The sequence below is a fragment of the Panthera tigris genome, chromosome A2 (assembly GCF_018350195.1).
Source record: "Panthera tigris isolate Pti1 chromosome A2, P.tigris_Pti1_mat1.1, whole genome shotgun sequence".
NCBI classification, from domain to species: Eukaryota; Metazoa; Chordata; class Mammalia; order Carnivora; family Felidae; genus Panthera; species Panthera tigris.
Genome location: NC_056661.1, coordinates 9,129,004 through 9,141,280, shown reverse-complemented (window position 1 = coordinate 9,141,280; position 12,277 = coordinate 9,129,004). Strand labels below are relative to the sequence as shown.

The following is a 12,277-nucleotide window of genomic DNA, read 5'->3' as shown; positions in this document are numbered from 1 at the left end:
CTTTATCTCCTCCCTTGAGCCCCAGTTATATTCACTGGGACCGTCTCCTGCTGTTTAAGAGCCCCTCGGCCCGGTCCCGGAGTCTCAGCACCCTTCACCCAGACATGATCCAATGTAATTCTTTGACTAGCTCAGGGGACCCCGGGAGAACATGTGGAATGAAAAGAGAGAGGATCAGGAGCACAAGCGCCCCTTAAAAGAGCAAAGGTCACAAGAGTTGGACCTCAGATTGTACAGCAAGAGAGGAAAAAATCCAAATTTGCGGCTAACCCAGGAGCCGGGGAAGGAATGGGGTCCTGGCGGAAGAGTGTGGTTTGAGACTAGCCCGAGGTGAAAGAGACGGAGGCGGGGCCTAGCGGAGGGATGTGAGCCATGATTGGCCGGGAGAAGAGTCGGAGGCGGGACTCGGGAAACCACCTGGCCACCGGGGGCGTGGCCTGAGCCGAGGCAGCAGGGGTAGCGTATCTCGGGTTGAGTGCGCCGGAAGCGGGAAGCGGCCAGGGGCGCCTGAGGGGAGTGACCTTCAGAAAGGAAGCACCGCCCCCGGAGCGCCCCTAATTGACTTTCAAATCTCTGCTTCTCATTTGGTGGGCGGAGTCTCCATCCTCCTGAGGTCCTGGCTGGAGTTCCCAGGCTGTTTGGGGAAGTGAAATTTGCCTAGGGACCGGCCCGGCCCAGCTCGTGACCTGGTGCCCCGTGGTCCCAACGCAGATTCCTCGACCCAAGCAATCGCCATGACCACGCTGACCTCGCTGCTTCTGGCCGCGCTGCTGTGGGTCCCTGTAAGGACCCTGACCTGCTACGGGGACTCGGGGCAGCCTGTGGACTGGTACGAGTGCGCAGGCGCCGACCCTCTCCCGGGGTTGGCCTGGGGGTTGCTGCACACCTGGGTGAATGAAGCCTGGAGTTTCCTCTCTTTTCCTCCCTCCATTACTGTCCATTCCTCAACTTCAAGGTTCGTCGTCTACAAGCTGCCGGCCGAGAGCGGGCCCGGGGATGCGGCGCAGAGCGGTCTGCGATACAAGTACATGGATAAGGACTCCGGGGGCTGGCGCGATGGCGCGGGGCCCATCAACAGTTCGGCGGGGGCCGTGGGCCGCAGCCTCCTGCCGCTGTACCGGAACACCAGCCAGGTGAAGGGGCTCCTGGGCTGGACCTGGGATGGGACTCCAGGGCCCGGACTGGGGGAGAAACTTCACGTTGCCCCGTCCATCTCCCCCAGCTCGCCTTCTTGCTATACAACGACCAGCCACCTAACTCCAGTAGGGCTCAGGACTTTTCCAGTCGGGGACACACAAAGGGTGAGGCCCGGATTGGGGCTGGGGAAGAGCTCTGGTTTTCCCATGCATTTTCCCCAACCCCTAACCTAACCCCTAACCCCTGATCTAACCAGAGGGGGGGGGGGTGCGCTCTGTCAGACTCTGGACCTTTGCTTCCTCATTTTATATTAACATGGTCTTTCTTTTTGACTATGAGAATTGACAGCTGCGGAAAGTGAGCTAGCTCAGCAGTGATCTCCACACTGCCCACACCTTCTCCAGGCCCCCCCCCCAAAAAAAAAAACAAAAAAAACTGAGGCTGCTCCTGGTGGTACATGTGTTTGTTGGGATGCCTTAAACAGTCCTCCTGAACCCTGTCTTCTGGTTTAGGTGTGCTGCTCCTGGACCAAGAAGGGGGCTTCTGGCTGGTCCACAGCGTTCCTCGCTTCCCTCCACCTGCCTTCTCTGCTGCATACAGCTGGCCTCCCAACGCCCAAATCTATGGGCAGACCCTGCTTTGTGTGTCTTTTCCCCTCACCGAATTCTCGAAGATTGGTGAGTGTGGACAGGGAGGCAAAGTGAATCCCTGATTCCCAGGCCAGAATGTGGAATAGTCCCTCATTTTCTCCACCTTTGCCCTCCAGGCAGACAGCTGACCTACACCTACCCCCTAGTGTACGACCACAAGCTAGATGAGGCCTTCGCTCAGCAAGTCCCCAGCCTGGAGAAGGTGGTCAATGGCCAGCATGTTCTCCGAGGCCCCTGGAACAGCAGTGTAACACTCACATCCAAGGCAGGGGACACCTTCCAGAGCTTTGCCAAATTTGGAAAATTTGGAGATGGTGAGTCCGGAGATGGAGGGTTGCCAAACTCTCTTTCTGCAGAGGGGCTGTCTAGCGTGTCCATGGCTGAGGGCAAGTCAGGAATAGGGACTAGGACTCTTTGGGAGCCACAATCAAATGTTGGTAGACAACCAACAGACCTGGTTCACATATTGGTGTCTGGCTATGTGGTGTGTGATTTAACCAGAGCCTCAGTTTAACCCATATGAGAAATGGGGATACTGATAAAGGATTGTTACAAATGAAGCAATGCACATAAAGCATTTGGTAAGGGCTATAACTTTTAATGTTATAATTCCCTGGGTTTCCAGGAATTGACAACTGAGGAAACTGAGCTCAGAGAGGGGAGATTGGCCCTAGCAATGACCCTGACCCTGACCCTGTCCATGCCCTTTTTCCGTCCTCCACAGACCTGTACTCTGGCTGGTTGGCAGAAGCCCTTGGCAGTAACCTGCAGGTCCAATTCTGGCAAAACTCTCATGGCATCCTACCCTCCAACTGCTCCAGGGCCCAGCATGTGCTGGATGTGACTCAGATAGCTTTCCCCGGGCCAGCTGGGCCAACCTTCAGTGCCACAGAAGACCACTCCAAGTGGTGTGTAACCCCAGAGGGGCCCTGGGCCTGTGTGGGTGACATGAATCGGAACATCAGAGAGGAGCACCGGGGTGGGGGCACGCTGTGTGCCCGGCTGCCGGCCCTCTGGAAGGCCTTCCAGCCTCTGGTGAAGGCCTGGAAGCCCTGCAGAGAGAACAGAACCTTCTTTCCAGGAAGCCCAGTAGAGCATGTAAGAGCTAAGGCTCAGGAGCCAGTTGGGACCTGAGTCTGAACCCCAGTTCAATGCCTTCCTAACTGTGTGACCTTAATTATGTGCCTTAACCTTTGACTCAGTCTACTCATCTGCAAACTGAGAGTCACAATACCTGACTCAGGACTGTCGAGAAATAAAAAGAAATTGGCGGACGGGGCTGTTAACTTTTTTTTGTCTTCCAGTGGACGCTGGGACTCCAAACCACCCTGCAGCCCTTCTCTCCCTGAAGGTCGGGGGGCAGCTGGCACATAAGTGAGACCCGAAGTGGGACCACAAGGACGGGTCCACCCAAGACTCGCCTCTCCTCTTTTTGGTAACCAGGCCTGGAATTCCGTCCCTCAAGACGCACACAGGCAAGGGGGCTAAAACCCGATGTCTTGCCCCGCCAGGGGAGGTGGGGTGAGCCCCAGAAAGCTCACACAGCACAGACACACTTTATTTATATGTGTACATATGTATACAGGTGGCTGTACAGAGCAGAGCCAGCGGCCCCCTGGGCTACGGGCCCGGAGGCGTGGGGCAGGGCGCACCTTTTTTGGTCAGGCCCGCTGGGGGTATAGCGTCAGCAGGGCACCGGGAGGTCAGCCCCGCCTCAGGCTTGGTGGCTGGGGCCGAGAGGGAAGCGGGTGGAGCTGGGGGCCCTGCACCGCTGGACCCATTCTTTGTGGAGGCTAGGGAGGGGGCCTGGGGATCTGGGGAGAGTTTGGGGGAGGTGGGCTTGGAGCGAGGCCCGCTCAGCGTGGTCCGCTCCTCCACCACCTCCAGCACCCAGCACTCCCGACCCCGGGGGACCTCAGGTGCCGGAGGTGCCAGGGACGTGGATTCCTGCAACCCCTTGGAGTCTGCACCAGGAGGCTGGGGCGTCCCGGCCTTGGCCCCGGGACGCACAGGCTCTACGACAATTGGCACCGGGGGTGTGCCCGCCTCACCCGAACTGCTGCGCCTGCCGGTCTCATGTTCCTGCACCGGGCTCAGCGCGGCCTTTGCCACAGCCCTGGCCACCCCACCCGCTCCATCCTCTGTCTGCACGCTCTGGTGCCGTGTGCCGCTGGCATCCCGCTCCAGGGTCCGGCCCCCGGGAGTTGTCGCGCGGGGTGGGGTGCAGGCCTCGGCACCCCCGGGGGACTCCTTCTCCTTACTGGACGCCGGCGGCCTCGGGGCGCCCTCGGGCAGCAGCGGGTCCGCGCCCAAGCTCAGGGGCGACTCCTGGCGGCCCAGGCGACGAACGGCGACCTGCCGGGGTGCGCCAGGACCCTCGACGGGGGGCGTCTCGCCGTCAGATTCAGCGAGGCTATGTAGCGCCAGCTCGCCGTGAAAGTCCTTGCGGAAATCCGGGTGGCCGACCTCTAGGCTGTGTTTGCGCAGTGCGCCCTTCTTGTCCGCGCCCAGCGAGGCTCCCAGCTTCTCCGCCGACTGCACGCGTTTGAGGAGAGGCGAGCGCGGGGGCTCTGCACTCTTGGGGCGCGGGCGCACCACCGGCGGCGACGAGTGCAGCTTCGCAGGGAAGCTCTGCGTCGTGTGCGAGCTGCCCACCGTGTGGCCTGGCAGCGGCGGCGGCGACGCCTGTGTCGGGGACGGCGTGTGCGCCAGCGGCGACAGCGGGATGTTGCCGGCCGACTTGCAGCGCGCAGAGCGGTACTGGCGGTGCAGTTTCGGCGACAGGCCGTGCAGCGTGCTGGGTCGGATGTGGTGCGACGCCGACGACGCCGGCGAGTTGGGCGTGCTCGAGGCCGGCGAGCTGCTCTGGGAGGAGGCGCCTGCGGACGGGCGAGAGGGGCTGGAGCGCGCGGAGGGCACCGCCAGGGCACAGCCCCGCCACCCTTCGCCGCCTGGCCCGCCGCGCGCAGGCGCAGAGCGTACCTAGGTAGGCGGAGTCGGGCGTGGAGCGGTAGCTGTGGGTAGGCGAGCGTGCAGGCAGCCCGTGCGTGGGCGAGCCCGGGAGGCTGTCGCTGGACGAGAGCGACCGATTCAGCGACGACAGCGAGCGGCTAGTGTGCAGCAGGTTTGACTGCTTTGTGATCTTGCGGAAGAGGGAGCTGCGCTTCTTGCTGGGGGACAAAGAGGGGGCCACCTACCCTTCACCAAATTCCGGGACTCCCGGGTTCTCCCGGCTTCTTCTCCCACTTCTGGGCCGCACGACCGCCCACCCTTCCTGGCCCCTCCCTTCCCGGCTGCAACCCACCTATCAGAACCAAAAGAACTTTCCTGGCCGCTGGTCCCATTAGGCTCCTCCCGCCTCAGGCTCCACCCATTCCTTCCTGGACGCCCCCACCCCAAGCTAGGAAAACACTCCTCAAGACCAACTTTAAAAAAAACAACAAACAAAAAAAACCCCAACTTTTTTCTGGCCCGCCCACCTCTCTAGCTCCTCTGTCTCCAGCTACAGTCCACCTGACAGGGGCTGGGAGAAATTCTCCTGACCCAATTTTGTTTAGCTCCTCACTCGAATCCCCCTCAACGACGCATCCAGGACAAACTCACTGATCGAAACACGACATTCTCCCGGCCCCGCCCACCTCTCCTAGCTCCTCCTACCTAGAAAGGAAGAAATTACCTCCATTGGCCCAGTCTTGCCTAGCGTCCTCATTTCACCTAGAAATCCCTTCTCCCAGCCCTCCCAGCCGTCTAAATACATCCAACAGGTCAGGACCGTCCCCTAGATGGTCTCCTCTTTAGTTGACAAGTGCTGGCGCTGCCCACCTTCCAAGGTTTTCTTCCCAACCTAGAAACCTGGCACAGCTTCCTTCCCTGGCTTCTGCCACTTGCCCAGCTCTTCTTTCTCTGTCCTCTTGTTTTTGCTGCATGGCCTCGACCGGCCACTTTTCCTGGCCACTTCCCTCCTCAGGTCCCCACCACCTCCCACCTTAGCCCCGCCCACTACACACACACACACACACACACACACACACACACGCGCGCCGCGGGTTTCCTCAGCCCGCTGTTTAGAGCCCTGCCCACTGCATTTGGCCCCACTCACCTCTCCTGGCCCTCCTTGGCAGAGGGCCGCTTGTTCCTCCTAGCCATTTTGGCTTTGTAGCTGCTGCGCCGGGCAGGGCCAATGCGAATGGAGGTATTTTCGAAGGGTGTTGTAGTCACTGCTACCTTATTGCCACTCTGGGGGTTAGAAAGGGGGAAGTGCTCTGCGGGAGGCTGCTCCAGTTCCCCAAGATCTCTTCACCCTTCCCCCACCCTCCGGGCAGGGTGCTCCCTCCCTTGCACTCACCTTAAGGATCAGCTCGACGACCTCAGGATGCACCATGCCGTGCACAGGCTCTCCGTTCACGTGGGTGATGAGGTCACCAGCACAAAGCCCTGCTTCCTGGGCTGGGCCCCCCTCTTCCACGTGCTGGGGACAGGACACCCCGTAGGGGTAGGGTCACAGGATTGGTAACAAAGAAAGCTCCCTGAGCTTCTTGCACCAGGCACCTAGCTCTGTGTGCGCAACAATCCTCGTCACACCTTGTGAAATAGTAATTATTCTCCCCGATTTACAAATGAAGAAACTGAGGCTCAGAAAGGGGAGGGAGAGTACTGGTCACAGAGGAGTCTTACCAGGCTACCCATTTCTACAGTTTGAGCAGTCTCTCATCCCCCCGGGGGGGGGGGGACTTCTCTCCACCCACCCACCCCTCATCTTGGGACATAGACTCCAAGCACGAGCGCTCACCCAGACAATGTGATGAACACTGTAGACATCTGAGTCACCCATGTAGACGCGAATGGCACGCAGCGTGAAGCCGTACTTCTTGCCAGAGCGTTGGATGGTGATGGGGGAGCGGAGCCCACTGACAGCCGGTGAGTAGTCCCGGCTGGGTGAGGAGTCCCGTGAGGATGGGTTGGAGGAGAGAGATCGTGGGGACATGGGGCTGGCCAGGGGTGAGCTTCCATGGGGGTCCACTGCAGACACAGAGCCAAGGTCAGAGATTGGGGCCGACTCAAGACACATCTCTCCCTGTATCTGCTCCTCCTTCCTCCCAAGTCAAAGTCCCGGGGTTCTCATTGGTCCATCCCAGAGCCAATCATTGTGGACAGGGAAAATACAGTGTTTCCATCGGCCTCTCCTGGCACAAATGGAGACAGCCCCTCCCCTGCTATGTGGAACCCAAGGTCACCTGCAGGAATCATGACGGACAAAGCAGTGGCCGAAGCTGACTTGATGACTTTGCCCCCAGTTCGAGAAGGCCTCTTCTCCACTGCGGGGTCTCCTGACAGCTGCTGGTGCCGCGCCCGGCGCAGAACCAGGTCATTGGTGGCCCTAGGGCCTGATGAGTCCCCATCCTTCGAGGGTGGGCAGAGGTCACCTGGGCGTGGGCGGTCAGCTGCAACAGAACAAGTGGGTTAGGGGCCAGTCCGAGGCCACGGACTTCTGCGAGCTGTTCCCTCTGCCTGGAATGCTCTTCCCCTTCTCTCTCTTACTTGTGAGTTTCATGAAAGCAGGTGACATACCCATTTAGCACAGCTCCTGATACACAGAAGCGCTCAAATACACTTGTGGACTGAGAATGGAACACGAGGTGTTCCCCATGTTGATGAGAATCCCAGGCTGGAGTGTGAAGAGTGGGTGAGATCTTGTATAAACAGCACCACGCTCGCTGAATGCTCAATATACGGTCACTGGGGAACTGGGGAAGGCGGCGAAGGGGACACTCACTGGCCTCGGGGTCCCCAGCGCTGGGGGTGCCGTCCCCATGAACCGCCTCTTTGGCGGCTCGCGCATCCAGCGAGCCTGGGGGGTCGGAGCTGGGCCGGGGAGGCCTGCGCATCCGGGCCTCATCCTCGTCCTCTTGAGGGGCGCTGAAGCGGCTGGGCTCTAACAATGCAGAGAAACGGCGGCGCGCGCCCAGCGGGGGACTGGCCTCCCCTTCTAGGAAGCTGGCCTCAGAAGCCGAGAAACGCTTGCTGCTGGAAGGGGTGGGGGTGGGGGGGGGGGTCAGAGGAGACACGCCCCTTTGGGCCCCGTCCCCAGACCCATTCCGGTCCCTGCTCACATCTCCGGGGAGCCCCCTCTCCAGGTCTTCTCGCGCAGGGTCAGGCCTCCCAGGCCCTCCCGCTTGCCGGCCGCCTTGTCCTCTGGGCCCTTAGCGCTGGGCTCCCGCTTGCCGGGCCCCGCTGCCGCCACGGGGGTCTTGGGCTCGTGGTGCGACAGTTGCTCCATACTGCTATACACCTGCAAGGGCAGACGCTGGGTGGTGGGAGGCAGGTCCGGCCCGGCCCCAGGTCCCGCCTCCGCTCTCGGGCCAATGCGCTTCCCGCTGCCGGACCCGCCCAAACCACGCTGCACCTGCCCACGGCCGGGCTCCGCCCAGTTCTGGGAAGTACCCCGGCCACCTACAACTCAATTCAGGCCCCGCTCCACGGTTAGGCCCTGACCCGCCCGTGCCCTCAAGAATCTGTTCTTGCCCCACCTTCCTAGGCTTCCCACAATTATGTCTCGTCTCGTCCCGGCGAGGCCTGCACCCCCTTCCGCTCTTTCCCCGGGCGAGATCTTGCCCAGCCTTGTCCCCGCCCCCACTGCGCATCCTCCCAGGCCCCAGGTCCTGAGCCCGCCCCATTCAGAACTAGCCCAGCCCCACCGCGGGCTTCCTTTCTACAACTGTCCGGGTTCCCGTTAGATTCCACTGGAGGCCACGGGGGCAGTCCCAAGACCCCCATGCTGCCGCCCCCGAAAGCCTTATCGCTCCCGGATCTCTTACCCCCTCAGTGGCTTCCCCGGCTCGAGACCTGGGTCCCCACCACCATTGGCCCCGGCCCCCCGGGTCTCACCCACCCCTAGCCCAGCCTCGGCCCACCTTGCTGAAGCGCGGCGAGCAAGAGGAGAACTGGCGTATTTCCACGGGCTCCTCTTCTGTGGTGTCGTCCTCATCATAGGAATTCACGTGATGATACCTGTCTGAGCGGGCTGAGGATTGGGGGGTGGGCCATAACCGCAGGCAAGGGTCCACTCCTCAGATCAGACACAACCCCCACACCCCGCCGGAACAGGCCTGCAGGCCTCTGCCCCACTCCCCGGTCGGACTCGGGCCCCTCCCCCAAGCTGGGGCCCAGCCCCACTCGCAGAGGCTCCAGAGAAGCCACACCTCCAGATCCCACCTTCAACCCCGGGCCCTACCTCATTCTGGGTCCTAGCACCGCCCACTGGACCGGGCCCAGGAGCAGGCCCAACTTGAGAACTCCTCCCACTCCAGGACCCATCCCTACCCCGGCCTCTTTTCTTACCCACTTCTCAGGCTGAGCCCCACCTCTACGCCAGGCCAAGCCTCCCAGCAATGCACACCCCCACCACAACCTCAGCCCTGTCCTCTGGGAGGTCCTCCAGCCAGCTGGGGTCCCCGCCCAGGCTCTCTCACCTCACCGGATCCCGCCCCCTGTCCCTGCTCACTGTCGAAGTAGCTGGTGTCATCCTCGGACTCCAGGTGCGGGATGAACTCGGCCTTCTGCCTCAGCAGTCCTGTCCAGTCCAGGTCTCGAAAGAAACTGTGCTGCTTCACCTCAAAGGCACCACCTGGGGAGGGAGCAGGTGGAGTGGGGAGGGGAGGCGGTCCCGGAGGGGCTGAAGGCCAGCCCAGCAGACAGCCCCAGACCGCGGCCCTGGGAGTCCTGCTCTCTGACAGCGGCCCCCCGCCCTCAGTTTCTCTGAAAAGCAGACCCCTCACCTGCCCCAAGCCGGACCAAGGGGTTGGTCTGCAGGAGACTGGATATCAGGAGCTGGGCATCCGAGGGCAGGGCCTCGTCCCCCTCTGGCCACAGGATGTCATCTGCAGAAAAGGCGGGCCTGGGGGTCACTTTTTGGAGTCTACGAGGCCTTGGGGTGGCCCATGACCCCACGCCCCCTCCTGCCCACCACGGAGGCACGCACCGCTGATGACCTGTCCAAAGAGTTCTTCGGGCGTGTCTCCAAAGAAGGGTACGCAGCCCACCAGGAACTCATAGAGAATGATGCCCATGGCCCACCAGTCCACCGGCTTGCCGTAGCCCTGGCGCAGGATGACCTCGGGTGCGATATACTCTGGGGTCCCACACACCTGGGGGCAGGCCGTCAGCCTGCGCCCTGGCCGCAGGAGGGGCCTCGAGGGAGAGCCGAGCCCCCCACCAGGCCCTGGGCCCCGCGGTTCTGTCGGGTCACTCCACCCACGGTGACCCCCATGCCCGCACACACACCTGTTTGTCCAGGAACTCCCGGGCGTCCTTCTCAATGTGGCCTTCATACAGGTTGGTGGTGAGGCTCATAAGCCCCATCTTGGAGAGGCCAAAATCCGTGAGCTTGATGTGCCCCATAGAGGTGATGAGTAGGCTGCAATGGGTGGGGGGAGGGTCGGGTCTCAGAAGTGAGGCCCAGGTCCACTCCTGGCCCTCCCATGCCGCGGCTTCCCGACCAGCAGGGAGGCAGTGATGGGAAGGGCCAAGGCTCACTTGTCAGGCTTGAGGTCGCGGTGAACGATGCCGTAGTTGTGCAAATACTCCAGAGCCAGCACCGTCTCGGCAAAGTACATGCGCGCCATCTCCACAGGCAGCGCCCCGATGTTCTTCAGCAGGGTGGCGCAGTCCCCCCCTGTGGGGGAAGGAGTTGGCCCGTGTGAAGAGCGAGGCACCCTCAGCCTAGAGCTGAGCCCTCAACACGCACCGTAACATCGAGTCCTCACCTCACATGGCTCCCATTTCACAGCTAAGGAAGACTGAGGCTCAGAGAGGGGCCTCCCTCTCCCCGGATCACATGGGGAGTGCCCTCTACCAGGCTTCTCTCCTCCTCTTAGCCATCCTCCAAAGTTAATATGATCAGCTGATTTCACAGGGGAGGGGACTGAAACTCAGAGAGAGGTTGGGTCGCGCAAGGAGTCGATGCTGGAGGATAGATCTGGCCAGTACAAAAGCCTGACTTGTTTTTTTTTTTCCTAAGATTTTATTTTTAAGTAATTTCCACACCCAACATGGATGGGGCTCGAACTCATGACTCCAAGATCAAAGGTCACATACTCTTCCAACTGAGCCAGCCAGGCACCCCAAGCCTGCCTGCTTATTGACTGAATCTGGAAGCATATGGCTCTTGATCTCCTGGAGTCTGAATCTTGATGGTCTGGGGCCTTAAAATGTAGATTCCTGGCCCCCACCCGATTGACTGTAAACAGCATTCGTGTTTTGGTCTCCTAAGATCCGTTCCTCCTTCCTGTTACAAAGGCTGGGGTTTCTTCCGGGCGCAGCAGCCAGACCAGCATGTAACCCAAGTTGCTTCAGTGAGTCAGTCCCCGACTGACTTTCCCTTCTATTTTCACAAAGATTGCTGATCTCATAGGATGTAAACTGGGATCGGCTGGATAGCAACTCTGCTACATCAGAGCCTGTCTAGAGGGAAGTCTACACATGGAAGGACAGGGTCAAGAGACGAAGAGATTCCTGATGACATAGTTTGAGCACCCAGATACAGCCATTCCTGAAGGTGGCATGATTTTTTTTTAATCACAAGTCAACAACTTCCTTCCTTCCTTCCTTCCTTCCTTCCTTCCTTCCTTCCTTCCAGCTTGAGCCAGGTTTAGCTGGGTGTCAGAAACTGACAAATCAGACTCCCTGAGGGTGGGGCCCAGGAATCTGCATTTGGCCACAACCTCAGGGAATCCTGACACACACTGATGCTGAGAACCAAGTGGAATGACTTCCAAATGAGACTTCGGGGCCGGGCCACACTCAGGGGGCGCAGGACCTTAAACTTGTGCGGTCACCTCCATCTTGGTCTCCTTGCCTCTGCCCTCACTGCAGCAGCTGAATGGGTATTTTAAAACATAAATCAGATCACATCCACTCTGTTTAAGACCTCACAGCCAATGTCTGCTGCACCTGGAATGAAATCCAATGCCATTCGGGGCTCTGCAAGGCCCTGCGTGCCCAGCCCCGTCACCTGCCCATCTCCCCCACCCCGCCCCGCCCCACCCCTCTCCCCGTGGCTTTGCTCACTTGGCTCCAGCTTCCCTGGCCTCCTCACCGCTCCTCCAAATCCAGACACCTTCTCACTTAAGAGCCTTTGTGCTCGGGTTTCCTCTTCCAGGCCCCTGCCTCTTTGAGCCTCATGGTCCCTGATGGCATCCTCGCTATATGAAATCACCTGGCCTCCTCTGTCTTGTTTTGCTTGTTTATTGCCTGTCTGCACAGACCAGAATGTAACCTCCATGGGGGGAGAGGTGTGCCTGTCTGGGTCCCAACTGTCACCAGCGCCTAGTGCAGCCTGTGGCATGAGGAAAACGAAGAGGGGACATCTGTTGGGTGAACGGATGGTTGACTGAGGCTTGGGGGCAGCATAGAGACCCTGCGTGTCCTAATAACCACAGGATGTGTGTTTCGGGCAATGGATGAATTAATATTTGGGTGAATATAAGCATGGA

General features: G+C 60.2%; 2 protein-coding genes and 1 long non-coding RNA gene across 5 annotated transcripts in view; 2 read left to right on the top strand and 1 right to left on the bottom strand.

The window, feature by feature from the left end:
• The first annotated feature begins 527 nt into the window (after positions 1–527).
• On the top strand, positions 528–3,082 carry DNASE2 (deoxyribonuclease 2, lysosomal). Its single transcript, XM_007098159.3, is given in 7 exon segments — positions 528–829; positions 956–1,133; positions 1,223–1,301; positions 1,650–1,814; positions 1,904–2,101; positions 2,512–2,852; positions 2,855–3,082. Coding segments are annotated over 7 exon segments (1,098 nt in total). The 5' UTR covers positions 528–734; the 3' UTR covers positions 2,897–3,082.
• Positions 3,083–3,236: 154 nt separating this feature from the next.
• The window catches only part of MAST1 (microtubule associated serine/threonine kinase 1), a 23,560-nt gene continuing 14,519 nt past the window's right edge, over positions 3,237–12,277 (bottom strand). For 2 of the 3 annotated variants that reach the window (XM_042978282.1, XM_042978284.1), the window contains 14 exons: positions 10,320–10,458; positions 10,068–10,200; positions 9,766–9,931; positions 9,563–9,664; positions 9,289–9,411; positions 8,699–8,808; positions 7,898–8,076; positions 7,561–7,811; positions 7,022–7,228; positions 6,577–6,806; positions 6,133–6,255; positions 5,887–6,023; positions 4,770–4,957; positions 3,237–4,666 (listed from right to left, as the gene is read on the bottom strand). In XM_042978282.1, coding sequence (XP_042834216.1) covers positions 3,408–4,666; positions 4,770–4,957; positions 5,887–6,023; positions 6,133–6,255; positions 6,577–6,806; positions 7,022–7,228; positions 7,561–7,811; positions 7,898–8,076; positions 8,699–8,808; positions 9,289–9,411; positions 9,563–9,664; positions 9,766–9,931; positions 10,068–10,200; positions 10,320–10,458 — 3,347 coding nt within the window. In that variant the 3' untranslated portion in view covers positions 3,237–3,407. The remainder of the gene's footprint in view (positions 4,667–4,769; positions 4,958–5,886; positions 6,024–6,132; positions 6,256–6,576; positions 6,807–7,021; positions 7,229–7,560; positions 7,812–7,897; positions 8,077–8,698; positions 8,809–9,288; positions 9,412–9,562; positions 9,665–9,765; positions 9,932–10,067; positions 10,201–10,319; positions 10,459–12,277) is intronic. The other variant, XM_042978283.1, reaches the window with a different exon arrangement.
• LOC122236590 overlaps positions 8,083–12,277 on the top strand; it is a 6,344-nt gene continuing 2,149 nt past the window's right edge. The window contains exons 1-2 of the long non-coding RNA XR_006214679.1: positions 8,083–8,266; positions 9,137–9,322. This is a non-coding gene — a long non-coding RNA (uncharacterized LOC122236590). The remainder of the gene's footprint in view (positions 8,267–9,136; positions 9,323–12,277) is intronic.